This window comes from Meles meles, chromosome 2 (assembly GCF_922984935.1).
Source record: "Meles meles chromosome 2, mMelMel3.1 paternal haplotype, whole genome shotgun sequence".
NCBI lineage: Eukaryota > Metazoa > Chordata > Mammalia > Carnivora > Mustelidae > Meles > Meles meles.
Genome location: NC_060067.1, coordinates 25,775,992 through 25,796,664, shown reverse-complemented (window position 1 = coordinate 25,796,664; position 20,673 = coordinate 25,775,992). Strand labels below are relative to the sequence as shown.

Below are 20,673 nucleotides of genomic sequence, written 5' to 3'. Positions count from 1 at the left end.
TCCATTCCTTCTCTCTTACCTATTATTTGGTCTTACAGCTAGAATAATGAGTTACTAAACTAAGGAATAACAATGGAGCTTATTTGGGATGATTTCCGGGTCAGAAGGAGCATTATCAACGACAGATTGATCAGGTCCATTCCTTTTCCAAAAACCCTTCAGTAGTTTCCGATTGTAGTTAAAATTTCAGCATGATACACATCTCTTCTTCCTTTCTTCTTCTCTTGATGCTTCCTCATAATCTATTAATTTCACATCTAATTACTATATACCAGACCATTTCCCCCTATTTTCCATCATGGGGAACCCATTTTTGTGGTTGGCAGTGTGTGCATGTGTGTTTGTATGTCTGTAGTTGACACAATGTTGCATTAGTTCCAGCTGTACAGCGAAGTGATCTCACAACTCCGTGATGCTATGTTCACAAGCACCGCTACCGTCTGTCACCCTGCAGTGCTACTGCAATACCACCGACGTTATTTTCTGTGCTGGACCTCCCATCCCTGTGACTTGTTTCTTAACTGGAAGCCTGGACCTCCCACACCCCTTCACAGATTTTGCCCAGCCCCCCACCTCCGTCCTCCCTGTCAACTATTTGTTCCCTGTAATTCCCAGAACCCCTTGGGTTTTTTTTTTTTTTTAAGATTTTATTTATTTGACAGACAGAGATCACAAGTAGGCAGAGAGGCAGGCAGAGAGAGAGAGGAGGAAGCAGGCTGTCCACAGGGCAGAGAGCCCGATGCGGGGCTCGATCCCAGAACCCTGGGATCATGACCTGAGCTGAAGGCAGAGGCCTTAACCCACTGAGCCACCCAGGTGCCCCAGAACCCCTTGGTTTTTTAATGCACCGTATTCATAACCGTCTCCGCGCATGTCTGTTGTTTCAACTGATCCTTCAAAATCACCTTTACTCTCTCTCCTGCGCACCTCACGTAACTTCCCACCTGATACAAGATGTATGGCTCTTTTGCAGCCCTGCCAGGCCATGTAATTCCCTTGGCTGTTACCGTATCACGTGACATGCTTACTCCACCAGCCTCAACTCTTCAGAAGCAGAGAGATGGTTATTTCCTTTAATATCCTTTGCCCTTGGCACAATGTCTGGGAATGGACCAGCTTCATACATTGTTTGAACCCTTTCTTCACCAAACCTATTATTTTTTTTTAAGACTTTATTTATTTGACAGAGAGAGAGAGAGAGAGAGATCACAAGCAGAGAGGCAAGCAGAGAGCAAGGGGGAAGCAGGCTCCCTGCTGAGCAGAGAGCCCGATGCAGGGCTCCATCCCAGGACCCTGAGATCATGACCTGAGCCGAAGGCGGAGACTTAACCCACTGAGCCACCCAGGCATATTAAGAAGAATAACTCAATTTCATTAGTAACATATTTCTAGCTCTCTTACCTGCAAATCTACATTAATCATTTAGTAAACTGTGCATTGGCCCAGTGAGGGGCAACTGGTTTTCAGACTACTCACCTAGGATCTACTGGTGGGTTGGAAGGTAACTCCTTAGCTGGATTTTCTGGTCTCACTCAGAAAGGGAAGTTCAACAAGTCTTTAGGTTACATCAGTGTCATCTCTTAGAAGTACCCTTTAATACACTTTTTTAATGCACTTAAAATAAAACACAAGATTTTATTTGAGAGAATGAGTGAGGAAGGGACAGAGGGAGAGGGAGCAGTAGACTCCCAGCTGAGAAGGGAGTAGGACTCAGGGCTCAATCCCAGGACCCTGGGATCATGACCTGACATGAAGGCAGATGCTTAACCAACTGAGCCACTCAGGTGCCCTCAATTCCACCTCCCCACCTTTTTTTTTAAAGGAAGCCTTCATCTGCTATTCCAGGCCACAGCTTACATGATTTGGGGGCACTGTAATATCAAATCTCTTCAGTAACTAGCAGGAAAGGAAATACTAATAACAAAAACAAAACAAACTTCACAATACAAGGATTACTTTATGGAAGCAAACTGAAGAGAATGAAAACTATCAACTTCTTTTGTGCCTTCTGAACTTTGAACTGATGAATAAAAAAACAAACAAACAAAAAAGAGGAGATATCCCTTAAAGCTGAACTTATAGTTGTTGGAAGTAACAAAGTCATATAGTGTGAGATAATTGAAACAACTTATTTCATCTACGTAAGTGTAATAGACAATCCTATGAAGAAAAGTCTACTACCAGCCCTGCATTTAATAGTAGATTTAACACACTGAGCTGGACTCCTTTGCTTTAAGAAAACAGATTCAGTTATCTATTTTTAAACTGTTAAAATTGGAGTCAAAGAAAACAGTTAACCTGGCATTAGAATGACAACAATAAAATTTGTAAAATGTTTCCCTCTTTTGTTTTTGAGAAAAAGGTATCTTTGAAAGGCTATTTTGTGAGAAGATGGATTTGCTGCGATAGTAAATTCTACCTTACTTGAATTATTTTTGACATTCCCTTGGATTTGTTTTTAAGACTTCAACAATTAGATCTGGCAGTTTCAAAAAGTTCAAAGCCTTATGCCTTTTCATGCTGAAGAAAACAAAATAAGCATTTTGTCAAAACAAACATGAAAATAAAACTCAAATTCTGAAATCTAAATTGTTATTCCAAGGCAGAACTACTACTATCTCTGGTCAGCACTCTGAATTATTTAAAAACAAGAATCATTTTTTATTCCTTCTATTTTAAACTATTTCAATGTTCCCCCAATCAATTTTAGACGTCCCCCAAAGGCATACTTGGAACACATTGTAACATACTTTTAAACTTCTAGATTTCAACATTGGCAGCTCCTGTACTTCATCTTCTTAGTTAATGAAAAACATTCTCCAGATGATTCTGAATGATTTAATGAATTTCATCTGTGGTCTTAATACAAATTCATTCCAAGAATGCAACTGTGATGCGTAAATCAGAGTAGTTTAATGGGAGGTACCACAGAGATAACCAAGAAATTCTTCGTGTTCACCCATTCATGTCTGGAAACGTGGCATCCAACTGTAACACATTTGGAGCACAGCGATAGGGGCTACACGCTGCTGGGAGAACACAGAGTTAAGACAACTGTCAGAGTTCAGTAATCCTACAACATCAAAATGCTGTATCTTCACTGATGGCCGCTTCTTCAAGAGGAGAACTCCAAACTATGTTAAGTTTCTGACAGTGCTCCAGGCATTCAAAGGAAAAGCACATTCATAAAAGTACTTAAAATTCCGTGATTTTTAAAGTTTATAGTCTTATCAAAAATATATCGAAAGCTGATACTTTAAACTGCTAAATTTTCAAACTATGCAAGAACAAGTTCTTAAATGAGAGATTCTGGTTAAAGGGCTTTCAATCAGTAAAAACCATTTTAGACACTCTAACTTCCTGCAATTGAATGGTGAACACACTTTAAATTCATATGATACACAATTTTCTTCTGCAATCACGACCCAGAGCCATAATGCCATTATTACTGATGCCAATAACTAAACTTCGGGCCTTTCCTGTCATTTCTCAGGCACCTGCCTGTCAATTACCCTCAACTGGCAGCCTGCTGGGCGGCCAGCTCCTTGAGCATAGAGTTCTTAGTTCCAACATTTCCATTCATTACATCAGCCAGCCACTATTTCCTCCATGACCCTTTCAAACTCCTTGTAACTTCACAGAACTTCCCAAAGTATAACATGTTTAAAAGAATGACAAACTGAAGTTGAATAATTCTGATCTCTAGTGAATATTAGCTGTCAAACATTCCATTTTTATATTGTCACTCATTATCAAGACAGCTGATTGCTATCCATGCGGGGGCAGAACTAGAGTGGCAAGTCTATGGAGAACTGGTTTGCCACATAGCTGAGCAATGATGCGCAGACTACACTTCATTATCCCCAAGCATTTGTTACGTAAGGGAACATTACGTGGAGTTTATGCACACGGATCTATAGAAAATGTAAAGTCGGGTTCGCTGAAATTAATGTTGCTACACATTACAGTTAGCTCACGCTTTTAAATAAAAAGGGAAATTAATGGTAAGGAAACAGGATATAGTTAAGTTAGCCTTACATTATTCACTGTTTGCTTGGAAAATGCAATGAGAACACACACATACAAATCGGTATTTGTAGACCTGCCTTTGTAATTTAAAATGTTAATGAAATGTAAATTTTTTCAATACAAAATTCATGAATGTTCATCTCTAAGCTACATTGTGTCCAACCTTGTTGGAGTCCTTTTTTATTTTATTAGTACCAAAAGTCCCTCATTGTCCATTTCTCTTCCATCTCACCACCACCAAAGAAAATACACTTGACAATCACAATCAGAGTGGTGGCAGTAAAACATAAAATAATTTTAATTTAGAAAACAACACACCCCTAGCATTTTTTGGTAACAAAATCAAGTTTTTGGGTTCCAAGCTATTTATCATGAAGAGAATGTGTTTAATTTGATGTGAAGTTGGCTACCCAGCAGTCTAGTCAGGCTGTAGAATGTTTAACTCAGGGCCTGGTAGGCTGCCAGCCATTCTCAATGTTTTCACACGGACCAGCAATAAATAATTAAACGTTTAAGTCACAGTTCTCAGGTTAGGCAGTAGACAGAGCTAAGATTTCCTCACTCCTGGAGATAAGAAATTTGGGGAATTTTTTTGGCCCAACAATTTGCTTTGGGTGATAGTCTTTCAGTTACACAAAATCAATCTTGATAATGCTTTCTGGATTTCAAATAATTACTTTTAGGACTTTTATTTTTTTTAAAGGCTAAGTTTGCAAAAAAGACTCTATTTATAGCATTTATTGCAGGAAAGACCCCAGATTTGTGAACTAGAGATCATATGTCTGGGGTTTTAGTCCTGCTACTGTCACTAACCATCTAGGGGTGCATAAGAGGTTAGAGTGGGAAGGGAAGGTATCTGACCGTGATTGAGAACGTTTTTCAAAATACACATGTTCTTCTTTCCTCTCTTCCCAATTCTAATGGGGGTGGGAGTATAGCCATGTATATTTGAAAAAACAGAAACACTCCCCAGTTGATTCTAATGCATATTCCTATAGGACACCATTAGGGTTTCTTCCAGCTCTGAAATCCCACATTTTTAAACAACAGAGGTGGGCTATGGCTAAAGAGCAAGACCCATTACTGACAGAACTGGAAAAGATAGTGCTTTTCTACACACATCCTTTCCTCAAAGCTCTTTCTTGTCTCAATGTTGATGATTTTGATAGTGTTTACAAGCATGACAAGCATTTATAAATAAGCTATCTCATCTTTGCCCTAAGCAGTATACAGAAATACTAGTCACAATCAAGGTGGAGGGGCTGATTTCTTACACTTACATTCTTTTACGAAACTACCTTCCAGCAGGTAGTAGTATATTTCATACGGAAGACGAACTTTGAATGAAGAGCTGGCTTATCAGTTATAAACCTTAGAAAACTTCTGTTAAATTTTAGCTATATATGGAAAATAATTTCACAAAAGTTTTTGGTCCATTCTGGATGCTCAAAGTAAAACTACACTTATTTTTCGCCTACATGAACAGAGCAGGTTTGCCTACCTCTTCAGGCCAGGGTGTCCAAGTGCGTGAATCCTGAAGTTTAAAGTAATGTAAAAGTCACTTTCAATGGATTAATACCACTTTGGGGGGAAAAAGAAAAGCTCTCAGTATATAATACAAAAATATTATGTTTCTCACTTCTCACTTTCACCTATAATTCATTCTTATCTATTTTCCTCATTCTTACAAATTCTCAATTTTAGTATTATGGCATGAAAAAGTCATAGCATTTATAGAGAAACCATTGAAAAAAGTCAGATATGCCAGGCTGAAGATACAAATCCATTCCTATACTTTTTTACTTTAGTCTTTAAGCTATAGATAATTAATTTTCAAAGCTTTAAAAATATTACAGGGGGGAAAAAAACACCCAGAAATATGGGTATACCAAGATTTTGGAATGTAAGACAAAAATTCTTACCAGATGTGGTCTGGAAATTGAGATTTTATCTATGAAGCACAGTCGTTGACAAGCATCTTTTGGGGGAGCCATCTAATGAAAAGGTACCATAAATACAGAAATTAAGGATTTCCTTTTCTGGTGTTCTTTATAAATTTCATATTTCCCACTGGTAGCAGAATGCCTTTGGAATTCATTCCAGATCATCCAGATGATTCAACATTAAAGAACTATTAGAGTTTTTACTGATGTAATTAATTAACTGTTTTGACAGAAACAGCCATTCCTTGTCTCCAAATAATGCAGGCTTGTCCTGTTAACACTTGAGATACTTCTCCAGTGATCAATTTGAAATCTGCTCAGGCTTGTATAGCAATTTTTCTTCAGTGTTTCCATATTATTTTTGACATTTCTTATTTAGAACGTCTAAAATTTCTTCAAGTTGTATCAGTGCAGTATTCGTGCTGATTAAAAAACAAAACAGAGCGAAGCCATACACATTAATAGCAGACTGTCAGAATACTGCAGACCACTGAAAGCATATGTATGGTTGGGCCACAAAGGTACTCCTTAGTATCTTCAAGGTACTGACACCTAAGCAAATCACTTCACTGGTTCGAGACACGTCTACTTCCTTCCACTCAGACAGGATATTTGAACTTTATAGTAGAGGGAGTCTTTGAAGTCTAGAATGGGATACCAAGTAAGGAGCATATAACTAAAACCTTCAACCTGACACTCCAGTCAACATCCTTGGCACCCAGTGACATACCAACAAGGAAATCTGAGTATGCTAATCCTCACCACCAAAGAACTGGTTCATCCACAGGGCCTCCTTTAAGGTACAACGCAAGGCCGTAAGGTATAAAAAGTACAGTGCTAGAATCCAAAAAGAGATTGGGGGTAAGAGAGAACCATGTCTTTGCCACTTGAGAAAGAGTTTTTCACTTTTTTAAGGGCCCTATATTAGTCAATGAGGTAATCTATGGTATGCAGCCTGAGCTCCAAAAAGTGGGTGGTCTTTGCAGAGGGAGGTGCTCACTCACTCTACCTCTGGCCAGAGCCAGTTCCTGCAGCTGGACCGAAGGCAGCCCACAGACTACACTCGGCACATTTCTTCATTTCTCACTTGAGTGCCCTTCTTTAGTTCCCTTTCAACTGCCCACTTTATATCGGCTTCATTACACCACCGCTCCATTTGTAATGTAAATTGGGAAACTCGGGGAAGTTTTTCTTTTGGCCTTGTCTACGGAAGAATACGGAGAGGTATTCAAAACGTATTAACACAAATCAATGGCACCAATAAAAGCAAAATCTCCTTAGCAACATAATCTTGATTGCAAAAGGAGAACTGAGAGCATTTAGCAGAACAGTGGCCCACATGGAATACGCATTTGTCTGGAAGAATCCAGCACAAAGCCTAAAAGAGAGATTTTGAAAAAATCCAAAATTAACTCACAGGGAACAGTTACTCTTTTTTTCAAAAGTACACAATTGGCTACATTAAATCTATCGTGTGCTTTTGGCTCAGCAACATTGTATCACACCACTTTGCAAACTGAAATTACAACACCCTGCATGCTTCACATGAGTTACAGGGTGTTTTTTGTTTGTTTTGTTTTTTAAGGTTTTTTTTTTTCCTTCCTTGATTTCTTTAGTAAAGCAAACAAAAAAGTCTCAAGAAATATTCATCTCACACACAATGCAAAGAAAATTGAATGGCTATCTAACAATATCTGAGACTGTAGGTACAAAAGGTTGGGCTATCTTTTTTTAGGCTTTCTGTGCTGGGTTCTAAGATAGTAATGCCTGACAGCAGTAATGGTATTTTTGCTTAGGTCTCCATTTGTGAAAAAGGAAACTGAATACACTTCTGAGAACTCTCATATTTTTCTCATCAGAATGAAAAAAAAGAAGCGAATGAAATAACAGGAATTCAGAACATAAGGAATCAATTCTTTTAAAACTACAATATTGAGATGATTCGAGGAAAAAATTCATTCACAAACACACAAATTTCCCTCAGTTTTTAAATGTTTCAAATAGGATTGTCCTTTTGTATTTTAACTAAAGCAATCCAGGTGATGGGGATGAAAGCATCTTTACTGCCTAACAAGAACTGAGTTACAATTTATCTCAGAATGAAGTGTGTGTGCACGTGTCTGTGTTGCACATACTTGTATTTTCCCCATATATGTGGAAGTATTTCTGAAACGTTTTGCACTAGAATCTGGGTCAATCAAGTAAAACTTTTTTGAAAAAGTAAAAGTGTGTATGACAAGTAGTTATTTGAAAGAATACAAAAGATAAACTTCAAATACTGCTAAATAATGTGTATTTATAGGAGTAATGCTTAGAATTATTTCTCCCTCCCCCTGAAAGTTTAAAAACCAATGCTAAACCTAAAGAAGATGATTGAGAACCCTATTTTCAAAGCTGTATTGGCTTTTAAAACTTAGGGACAACTTAAATAAGATCTTTGGAGGAAAAAAAAATAAGTTGTACCTTTTTTCTATTTTTTTCTATGTACAAGTTTACGAACACACAAATACAAAAATTTATTATGCATGGTTCCTAAACTTATATCCATAATGTCAATTATTTTATTCCCAGATATTTGTAGAGATCCTACCTACAGAAGAAGTATCTCTGTGTGTATTCATTCATATGGTCATTTCATCAGACATCATTAGTTTGGCCAATTTCTTTTAAAGTGATTTGTTCTCTAAGTACCGGCTTCTCTTTTCCAACTTCAACTAAACTGGCTTAACATTTTATTTAATATAGTACAGTCTTTAAAGACCAACTGCTGCAAATTAGCCCTCATTTTAGTTTCAAGCACAGAACCATGTACTGAAGTCACGCACTACAACCAACTCAACAAAAACTCAAGTGGCCAAAGTAAGGAAGCAAAGTAAAAAAAAAAATTCTCCTAGTTCAAATTAGAAATCCATTTGTTTACTAGAAAAACCCTGTCAATTAAGACTTGATTTTGTAAGACTAAACATACTGCAACATACCTGAGACCAAAAACCAAACCACCTTAAACATAACCCATCTACACATTTCTTCACAATTACGAAGACCAACAAATTCTTAGCTACCCCCCAAAATCTTAACACAAACAGATGTTTGACAATGGTGTTAATTTCTTAATAATGAAAGAAAAACATGATATATACCTTTAAAATCCAACTGTATATTTTACCAAACTTATTTTCATTTTAAAAAATGTTACTAGACTTACCTTTATGTAACTAGAATTACCTGAAAACATAATAGCGACCCTGACTTGGGTCTGCATAACTGCTCACCCACCATAAGTTTCTGATTATTTTATTCAAGAACTATTCCATGGTTACTAAGGATTTAGGAATAAATTCCTAAAATCCTTTACTTCTCAGTGTTTTTTAAAAAAAATTGTCAGACTTACATTATAAAAGATAAATAAAAGAATACTTTATTCAAGGTAGCCTCCTGTTATCTTCTCAAAGGACATGATAGCAGAGAAAAACTCTATCTAGAACAATACTTTTTCTTTTAAAAAAAAAAGTTCCATTATAATACATAAAGAATATATAAAAGGAAGCATAAAGCTCTGTGCAATTCCCCACCATTGCATAATTTTGCCTCTTGTAAACCAAAGTGTAAGATAACAATGTAGTTATTTCTCAGCCAGAAGATTTCAGCATACTGCTTCCCAATGTCTACCTTGCTTGTACTCCAGCTTCACAATGCTTAACTCTTCTGAGAGGACAAAATGTCATTCATTAGCTCCAACAAATGTAAAAAGAAATAGAGACTTTAAAAGAGCTTTGATAACTTCAAACTCCTGTTTATGAAGACTTCATAGCAATGCAATGAGATTATTGTAATTACCTAATCAAATTAGCTGCTACTAGAAGAGAAAGAAGGAGGTGGTCTTTTATTAGTGCAAAAGGTTTCTTCAGGAAATAGAATGCTCATTCGTTCCTCTAGAACATTTTAAATCCATACGGTATTTATGTCAAGAAAGAACTAGAACCAGTTATACTAAATAACGAACCAGCAGGAGAGATAACAGGAAATCTGCAGCTTGAGAATGTATTACATATGGTTATGTATGGTCTAACAAAGTAGCCAAAAGACTGATCTGTTACTTGGATTCCTTAAAGGCTGGATGACTTTCTTTAAAAATAATACATACAATTTTTACCTATCTGACAAAATCAAGGATGCTAGGTATGGTTAGTGCACTGAAATATTTCTGAGATAAAGCTGAGAAAGCGATATACTATCTTTCATAAAGAGAAAAAAGCAGTCAACTCTTAAATTCAGAGAGCACCATGTTTATGAAGTAGAGATGTTATTTAAAGGGTTGGGGCATGATTTTGCTTAAGTATCTGAAAGGTAACTATATCTTAAAGAGTCTTATAGAAAGAAACTCTTCTCAAGTATTATATTTAATGTCTGTGATTTTTAAACATGCAAGTCATTACTATAAATATATATAGGGAGTACTCTCTTTAATTTTAAATGCAAAATTCAATAGTAACTCAGGTTTCTGCTGACTCTAAATAAGTCAAAAAAGCTACTCATTCATTTCTACTTTTATACAGGACTTAGTAAATAACAGCAAAAAATGATTTAAAAATATGAGGTAGTCATAGTATCTTCCTTTTGTGGAAAAAGATAAATGCAAAGAAGCCATGTAATTTGACGATTTTGCAGAACAGCAGAAATAACTTCAAAATCAGGATTAGCATTCTGAATTTCTATTTTCAGTGTTGTCTATTAAGGCTACAAACAACCTCTGCTGTTTCAACTTGCCACCATGGGAGGAAGGGGAATATTGCTCCCTTGTACACAGAATTATGACTAATAATTTAAACAATACTTAGGCTTCTCTTACATTACTACCTAAAAATCTCTGTAGAAGAACAGAACAAGATAATAACTCAAGTTTTAAAGACAAATCACCTTCACACCTCAACTTACATAAAAGGCATGTTCCTAAAAATAACATAAAGCTGGCTATTATATCTAAAAGGATACTTAATACAACTATACAACTATTATGGGATAATTAATAGGGTTTAGGATTGGTCTTGAGCCTATTCTTTCTGCCATCATACTAGATACACATCAATTTTCTTCAGAAATGGTGGTTTGAGAAGCCCCACATGCAAGCATCCTAGTATTCTTTCCCTGCAAAGTCTGCACCGATAAGGTCTGTTGAAAAGGAAAATACCGATTGTTCCATGGCTCCCACAGCAAACTTAAGTTAAATTTTTGAAATGCAAGTACCGCCTTAGCAGAACTGAAAGTGTCACCCATTAATCATTTAATATGACTAACTCACTTTAATTGGCCTTCTTAACACCTAGCTAAAAATACAAAAGAACGGACCATTTGTCCTGCAAGCTCTAGGGAAGGAAACCAAAAGGCAGTGGTGAACTATGTCCGCATATAGATGAAGACTCTATACGTCAGGAGGGCAGCAAAAGCACCCACACGGCTTCAGCAGGATAAGGGAAGCAGGATAAGGGAAGAGAATCCAGGACTAGATGTTGGAATTCAGTCAAAGACAGTTTTGAACAGATTGTACTTCTGACTTAGTACTACTAACCGATACCTGAGCCAAAGCAAGTATTTACAGTGAAAATCAGGCATGCAGCTAAACGTTGTAATTGTGAAGCAGAATACCGTAAGAGTTAAAACAGTCTACGTACATAACATATGTAAGACTACTATGGTCTGGACGCATGCAACTGTGGACCCAGCGGTACGTGTTACTATGACTATCATTCTTTCATAACCCAAGATTGGTACGGAATGTTGTCCAAGTTTTATACAGTTTGCCTGTGTCTACTAATACAAAGAAGCAATCAGAGGTTGTCTACAAAGAACCCTGAAAACACAGCCATAGAGAAAATTGTAGTTCTTCCCGATTTAAAATTATTCAATTAGAAAAGTAGTTTTTCTAGTACAAAAAGGAAATTATTGCTTACCATTAAAGGTTTGAACACTTCTTGATTTTAGGCCAAAATTACATGTTTATATTTCAAACGAATGGAACCTAGTCATTAAAGAGTCTTAATAAAGCATCTGAGGACCAATTTATGTAGGGTAAGGTGACCCCCTTGTGAGCAGGGCCAGTATCCGCCTTAGAAGCTAAAGTGTCACTTGAATTTTACTTATAGTCTTTAGGTAGAGTATGTATGTATTTTAACTCAGATATGTAACAACAGTGTATTAAAATATAATAAACTTTGAAAAGTAAATGTTTCTACACAAGAATGATGGACTACCTATAAAAAGCCCGTAATATATAATGAAGAGCATAAGCTATATTTACTTAGCCTATATAAAATCTATACACTAGATTTTCTGCTAATAGTTACCTTTTCTTGGCCAGTTTTAAAAGTACCTACGGTTCATGTCTCACAAATTTTAAGTCAAAAAACAGGAACTGAAGAACAATTAGCATTTTAAATATTTCCTTCGGAAATGTTTCCTAATGTTCACACAACATAGGCATCTCTGACGTTTCTAATTTCCAGTAACATGGGCACTTAGATTCATGAATCAAGAAAGGATAAGCCAGAGGACATACTGGGGGCTACTAATAAAAGCCCAAACATGGAACTCTAACTGCTCAAGGCATAACTGCCTAATCGTAATGTTACATATTACGCATTCATGGTTCTTCTCTATATACGCATCAGAAATGTAAGAGCGCACATTTCTAAGGAAACTTAAAGTAACTGACATACCTCTCAAAATCAGAAAAGCTTTAAAAGGATTCCTATACCTAAATACTATCAACTGTGAAAATTATCTTATGTTAAAATAGTCTTATGGGAATAATTTTTAAATTAAAATTTCCAGAAGACTAGTAACAGGAGAAAATAAATTGTCTAAATAGGTACAGTTCTTCCTATAAAGCTGACCAATACAGTACTCTACAAATTTACAGAATTTTAGATATAGAACGCTGTGTTGCAGAGTCTACACAGTTATATTTTCCTGGTCTTTCTGAATCCTGAGGCAGATTTAGCCTTCTCCAGACAATTTTTTTAATTTTTCACACTGAAACCATATAGGAATACTAGTTTTTATAATAGCATTACCTTTAAGTTCTACTACTTTAAGGTGGTAGGACACACCCTGGACACCAGGTCAATCAAGTGAGAAAGGTTTGAATTATCTGCACTTTCAGCTCTTCAGAGGAAAAGTGGTCTATAAATTCAAATTGTTAAGCGTTTTGGGGGGCAATGGAAATAATTCTCAGGTGGGAAAACAAAACAAAACAAAACCCTAGTTTTTAAGATAGTTCCTCATGTCCAAAATAGGATGTAGGATTTAAGATACTAGAATCCAACTATTCAAATTGATATAGAATTACAGTACTTTGGAGAAGTACAGAGTAATACTTTTAAAAAATACAGGTATATAAATTAATGAAACTGGTATTTAAAAGATTTAATACAAGGAGAAAAGATATTGTATAGTGGTACCAATTCTCGATACAAATTAGTAAGCATAGTTTATATAATTTCAAAAGTTATTCACATTATTGCTAGATACCACAGTTGTATGGAACAAGTTCTTGACACACATTAAAACTTGTATAATTTCACGTTTATAAAAACAAAAATTTACACATAGGCCATTCAGAAATTTAGAAAGTTTTAAAATGCATGAAGGTATGTACAACAAAAGGAAAAAATATGTATGTTTGTATATGTTTAAAAGAAACAAGCTAATCTGATTCATACTTATATGTCACATTCTTAATCAAAAAAGTATACATAACTGGACTGAAAGCAAACTAGTGGATAAAAACAGTACTAGATCTCTCCTCCATTTCTTAGTAAAAATCTGTTCTAAATATCAATGGGGTATTCAACACCAGCTTACTTTTAATTCAAGAACTTCTGCTTTCTTTCAAAAACCTTTCAGAAACATATATCCATTCTGCAATTATGTTAGATTGGGAGAATTATTTTCCTTAGAAATTTTTAAAAGGAGTATTTTCATACTTTTCTATATAAGATTTGATAAACAATAAAAAATAACACAAGTAAGGCCATTATTATCTTGATCAAAAATAGACACAGATTGTAATGCTACTATATTTTGTGATCCTGAGCTCTAGTAACCATTAGGTGCATGCATACCATTCGTTATTTGTCTATTCTAATAAAAATAATTTAATCCTGCCTTACTACCTCTGAAGACAGAAATACTTTCAAAAATTTGATAGGTCTTCATAATGTTACAGATATTTCTGCTGTAAACAGAGCATTAGGAATTGTATGGGAAAGGATATATTAGGTTCCAAAAAGCTAGTAAAGAAAACTTACTATTTTAAAATAATAACTATTTTAAATTTTAAAAGGAAGAAAAATAATACAAAGAGTGTGCTTGCTAGAATAGATAAGTAGAGCCTTACAAAAGTGTTCTTCTATATTATGGCATTAATAAATAAAAGACTGTGTGTACCTTGGTGATAAAATAAAAAAGGCTGGCCACTTTTTATGCTAATTTCAAATGTATTTTTTCGATAATACAAAAAAGTAATCCTTGAAAATCAGAATACATAACAGAAAAGAGCACAATAACTTAAGTATTAAACATTTGTATGAAATAACTTGCAAAGTTTGACAAAAATGCACACTTAGAACATGCGGTTATTTAAAAACAAACAAACAAACAAACAGAAAAAAACACCACACGATTCTGTAGAACCATTGTTATGTCACCACCAGGAGAGCACCAAGCAAGGCACCATTGGAAAGACAACATACTTGGAAAGTCTCTATAAATAAAGTAAATGCTAATCTGGTCGAAAAATCGGTGTCTTTGGTAAAAATTCTATGAGGATGACCTGCAGAAGGAGAAAAAAAAAGTTTTAAAAAGATTTAAATAAATTTTTATCTTAAAAAAATTTTCAGTTCTATTCCATCACTTACAGCAATTTGACAGTGCCCCTTTGGGAGAATGCATGCAGGGATGGATGAGGAAGGGAGTCAGAGCTAACATTTCTTGAGAAATAACTACATACCAAGTGTCTCATACACTGTGGATCTGTTTAACCCTAACAACTTCTCTAGTATTATAACCCTCATTTTACAGATCAAGACACTCATTATCCAAGTAATTATAACACCACAGCACTGTGGAGTCAGTACTTGAACAAAAGGACTACCTTAACTCCAAAGCCTTGCCCTTTCTACTGCACTTGTGGTTACAATCAACCCAATGTTTATTTCTTCCGCATTCCTCCTTTTTATCTCACCCAATTCCACCGGTCTTTAGGTTCTAGATCTGCTCTCATTTTACCCTACCATGATACATAATCTCTTGAAAATGGGTCCTTTATCTCTTTAATTTTTTTTAAAAGCTCTTTTCGTCTTAAGTCAGCAATATTAAAGATTAAATTTGTTCCAAAGGACCTTTTACTATGAAACTAAAGGAAAACCAATAAAAACAAAATTCATTAACATAGAAAAACACAAGTTGACCAGAACTAATTTTTATTCCAAACTTGAGTCGTCTTAAATGACAATCAATTCTTTCCCTTGTTCCAGGCTCTGTATGAAACTGATGCTAAACAAAATATTATTTGAAAAGCTTCCAAGTTTGGTGAACTCCTCATTTACTTTCAAAAACTTGCCCTGATATAACCTCCAGGCTTGGACACTCTTCCACATTTAGGCAACTGGGCCAGAAACTTTCATTTTCACTCTTCAATTCTCCTGACTTTTGATCTGCCTCAATAAAGAAAGCTTTTCTACACACAACTCAAAAATATTTCTCTCCTACTTTAGTTATTATCCTGTACTAAGTCTTCGGTGGCACCCTCTGCCACTCTTCTGACCTGCTATTTGCTGACAAAATGTTCCCTAGCTTCCGACAGTTTTTTATTTGAGCTGGATTCCCCTGTTTCTCAGTTACCACATATAATAAATAAAGGGATTTGACTAGATGACAAAATTCATTGCAGCTCTAAAATCTGATGATTAAACTACCTGATTTGATGTTTAAACTACGCATGAGTCAACATTCAATAAACACTTCCATATTTCAAATTTGTCCTCATTAGACAGTTTTTATAAATTTCAGGTCTTAGGTGTATGCATTATTACATTTTACAGTGTTTACTACCTAATGCAAAATAAAGGCTACCCTGGCTATATTTGAATTATCGTTAGTTTTTAAAGAATATATCCAACAACTTCTTTTCCTTCAGAAGGAAACTGGCCACTTGCCTTATTTCTTCTAAATCACACTATCTTACTGTATCTTAATAAAAGAAAAGTTGGTATCAAATTGGTATTTTTTCTAAATTGTCCCCAATATTCAAAGTATAATCAGGAGAATAATTTTCCTTTAACTAACAAATGAAATTTCTGTAAGTCAAAGACAATATGAGGTCAAAGAGAAGTGTGGTAAAAAGGGCCCCAATTCATTAGAAAAATAGGAGCACTCTTCTTCCTACAAATTTACTATCTTAACTTTTGAAAATTATTTCTTAGGGAGTTTTTGAAATTATGTTATTCTCCCATGCAACTATCACAAATATACATACTCTGAGAAAATTTAGAAAAAAATACATTTTTGTAGCAATTTTTATACATTTTTCTTTAAAAAAATTTGTATTTTAAAGTAATCATTATATTAAAGTGGGGCTCGAACCCACAACCCCAGGGTCAATAGTCACATGCTCCCTGGACTGAGCTAGCTAGGCAACCCTATATTTTTCCTTTTGACAACTCTTCTGGATACCTCCCATAATGGTATGTGAAATAATATGGCTTTAGGAAAAGTGTTTATCTAAAAATTCATGATAAACTATTTTACAAACAAAGTACAAAGTTCAGAATGTTTTGAATGGTTAAATTATTTTTAGTAAATAAAAAAATGTCATAAAAATAAACATGAATAAACATGAATATTTGAGTGCATTTTATGAATGAATAACATTCTTAAAATTCTATCTGGAAATAACAGCACTGGAAATGACTTTCATGTTTTCCTTCCCAAAGTAAATTTAGAAATGTATTAAAATTTGGTTCATAAATATAGCAAGTATCTTTTCCCAAAATCCTTTAAATCATCCCTCCCCCCAAAATATATAAACTCTTACCATCTATGATGAAAGCACAAGACTACCATTTTCATAGGTCAGTCTCAAAACAAGTTCTTTGAATACGCTTTTTAATAAAAAAAAGTATCAAGTATCTTTCTCATCATCATAAATTAACATGTTTGATATAATAGATAATGATAAAATCTACATTCTTTGATTCACTGAATAGAGCTGTTCTATGAAAAAAGACATTTTCAAGATGTCTTTTATGTTCAAGGCTAGAAATGGGATCTGACTGTATGATAATGAAAGAAAGGGAAAATGCTACAGAGAAAAATGATTTTATGATAATTTCCAACTATTTAAGCACTGTTTTAATCAATGTCTTGGTCACACACGCTCTCACACACATGCACACACATACATATACTATCTATGACGGCTATATTGTTTCAGAGAATAGACAAAATCTGCCAGAAATGTGCCTGGTTACTTCACAAAGACTATGACTTTCTTTTTCAACAAATAACTCTTCCACAGATCTTTTTCTTTTAATAAAGTAACCTTTCCATATTTAAAATAAAACACCCAAGTTCAGGGGAGAATAAACAAAAATTCATGATTTTCTACAGTATTCTGAACTTTTCAAAAGGAGAAAAATTGTTCAAGTAAATCAAGGAGTCAGTAGATTATATCCCATACTGAATAAACTCTAAAATTCATTGTACACATGTGCCAATTAGGTCTCTTTTAAAGAATACAGAATGAGCAACATCTCAACTTCTGCTTTAAAGACAATTTTTATAAAACAATCTTCTAATAACATTTCAAAAGATCCTTTAAAGGCCACTGAGGTATGGGCAGTTAAAATCTATAAAGGCTAAAGGTTTCTTAAGCTCCAACGGCTTGGCTGAAAGGTTTTCTTCCATACTTGGAAACTTGATTAGCATTATATAAAAAAGCCATATCTGACTTGCTGCGTAACCAAAGTTGTGGTTATTCTTTATACAGCATCTAAAATTTCACACTCCATCAACACATGTTCAGGCTATTTTATCTTGGCAATTAATTTATTATTTTTCAGAACACAGTGAAGCCTTGTTTTCAAGTCATTCATAACTTTATAAATCAGTCTTGCACATGAAACCATGCATCTGTGAACCGTAGAAAATCCCTGCACTCAGGAGATTAAGCTCCTGACACCTTTGCTGATTAATAATCATGGAAAGAATAAGATCAGAAGCAAAATAAATGATCATTTAATAGAGAAACTCACAAAACAGCCCTTTAACTTACATATTCCATCATGTTATTCGTTTCACATTTCCTTTTGCTCAGTCTCCAGTGCAAGCACAGCTAGACAAGTAGGAGAGTAAAAGAAGAAAAATGAGCTCTATTTTATTGCAGCACACAGACTAACCCATTTGTCCACCTTTCATATTTTTAGTTCAACAAAAGCATCTGTTTCCATACTGTGCAATTCAGACCCCAACAGTACGACGCTGCTCCCTGTGGTACTCACCTTGTGGTATAACCTATTGTTTTCCCATTCTAATAACTTCTCAATCGATCTTCGTGTCTGGAAGACAAATGAGAGAAAAGTTTACTCTTGACTGGTTTTAGAAAAACTTTGTTTTGCAGCTGTTTTTTGTGTGAAAGGGAGAGAGGTAGAAGACAGTGACTGAGTGAGTACATGGTGGTCTGTAACACTTTCAACATTTTTGTACTAAGTAATACCCTGAACAGAAATAGTACTCCTATTTTAATAAAGATATGGTTTTATTCTTCAACATGGTATCTTTTTTAACTGTTTCAAATTTATAGCCTCTGATATGAAACTATTGAAGTCTTTTAAAAAGCTAATGTCAAAAATATAAATAAAAATAAGAATGAATAAAAAGTTAACATCATCTACCAAATGATATAGATTTTAATCCCCATTTCTTTCAAAAAGATTTCTGTAGTACTTAGTGATAAAAGTTCCTTCACTCATATTTTAAAACAAGTTATTTAACTATTAGTTAACAAAACGCAAATGACTTCAGGGTAATATCAAAAAGAAAATAATTAAACATTCACAAATTTTAAAAAATCCATTAGCTATCAAAACAAATTTTCTCATCATACTTAATACCCACGTTTAAAAGCCTGCTTATTAATTACTCCACAGATAAAGATTTTCAGAGGCAAAATATATATAAACCACAAAAATGATACTAAAATCAAACGCCTCAGTCACTTGATTCACTTGATTTCTGCAATATCTACTGTGCAGCAGCAACTGTGTCTTGCCTGGAAATACGAATAAAGGAGAGGGCAATTCACGATGCCAGGTGTTAGGATGAGACTGACACAGCTGCAGGTGCAAAAGGGACAGTGCTGCCGCAAGATCAACTGCAACTTGGCGCAGCTGCAGCTTCCTTGCAAGGGAAGGAGAAAAGCATCTAGTGCTATTAACATGTACAACTAACGGAGTACTAACAGTCAAATACGAAAATCTGCATGTCAAGCAAGGATGAGAGAGGTAAAAAATTGTTAGGATCAAGCTGGTTTTGAATAGTTTAATGTTACATAACAAATGATTAGTATTTCTTTAAAGTATCTACTGTCATCTCAGTTACCGTATTACCTTTTAGCATGTTGTACGTACAAAAGATACACTAGTCACAGAGGTGCCAATTATAATTCATAACTACCAGTGAATTACCCACTATTACCATTTTCCAAGCTTATGTCATAAAAATCAGAAAATCACCTAACTCTGAGCAATAACACGCCAATGACTAATTTATTACATTACTTTTTTTGAACAGTTTTTTTTTTTTTTTTTGGCAAGAATTTTAAGGGAGAAAAAGTGCCCTTGTTAACAATGATCAGCAGACCTCACTTGTTTCTTTGTAAAGATAGCCTTTTAGAGGCAGCTCTCCTTTTAAATGAAAATAGGGCAGCAGTTATGGTCACACTTTTTGTTAATTTAGTTGCCAGTCAGCCCCAAATCAAAAGAAAATAAGGCTGCAGAGTGTAATTAACATTCAGTTCAGTCGTTTTGTCCCTTGTCTAGCCCCCAAGCTTTGTTAAAATTGCCATCTGAATGCTGAAGGCTGTAGGGAAATCGATTTGATTCTAATCGCACCATGAAAAGAACATGATCTAACTGCTTTCAGCCCTCCGTAAATCTGTACTAGGTCTTTAGCACAATGCAACTTCCAATTTAAAAAGCACTGAATGTCTCGTCAATGACTTTGTGAAGAAAAAAGAACAAGGAGCAGACATAAAAATTCCAATAGTTGTTTAAGCATTAAAGTTCATTTGCATCACAGCGAACCTGAAAAGGGCTGACCTCTCAAACCGCCTCTCAGGTCTATGAAGTTGTAGCCTTGACAAGCTCACATTGACAGAGCTCATTGACTCTGAAAGGCTACTCTATCAATGGTGAAAAATGGCAATAGGTTCTACTCTGAGCAGGCATCTGCCTGCCCACCCGCTGCTAAACCAATGGCAAAACCGATTCAAAACCTGAATCTACCTTGTAATCTTCCTTTCTAGGACTTTTTAATAATAGATTAAGATTACTATACAATTTGAGGTTTTACTTTTACTGATGTTTAAAAAGGGGGGTGGAGGATGAAATAACTAGGGTGGGGATTTTGAAAAAACCATCCAAGT

The 20,673-nt window shown here is 35.0% G+C and overlaps 1 protein-coding gene across 2 annotated transcripts in view; it reads right to left on the bottom strand.

Moving 5' to 3' along the window:
- Positions 1–1,752: 1,752 nt before the first annotated feature.
- Positions 1,753–20,673, bottom strand: part of CHIC2 (cysteine rich hydrophobic domain 2) — a 69,716-nt gene continuing 50,795 nt past the window's right edge. Inside the window, exons 4-6 of one of the 2 annotated variants that reach the window (XM_045998353.1) lie at positions 18,530–18,586; positions 18,304–18,363; positions 1,753–3,029 (exon numbers count right to left, since the gene is read on the bottom strand). In XM_045998353.1, coding sequence (XP_045854309.1) covers positions 2,964–3,029; positions 18,304–18,363; positions 18,530–18,586 — 183 coding nt within the window. In that variant the 3' untranslated portion in view covers positions 1,753–2,963. Of the gene's footprint in view, positions 3,030–10,296; positions 14,803–18,303; positions 18,364–18,529; positions 18,587–20,673 lie in introns of those variants that run through there. The other variant, XM_045998354.1, reaches the window with a different exon arrangement.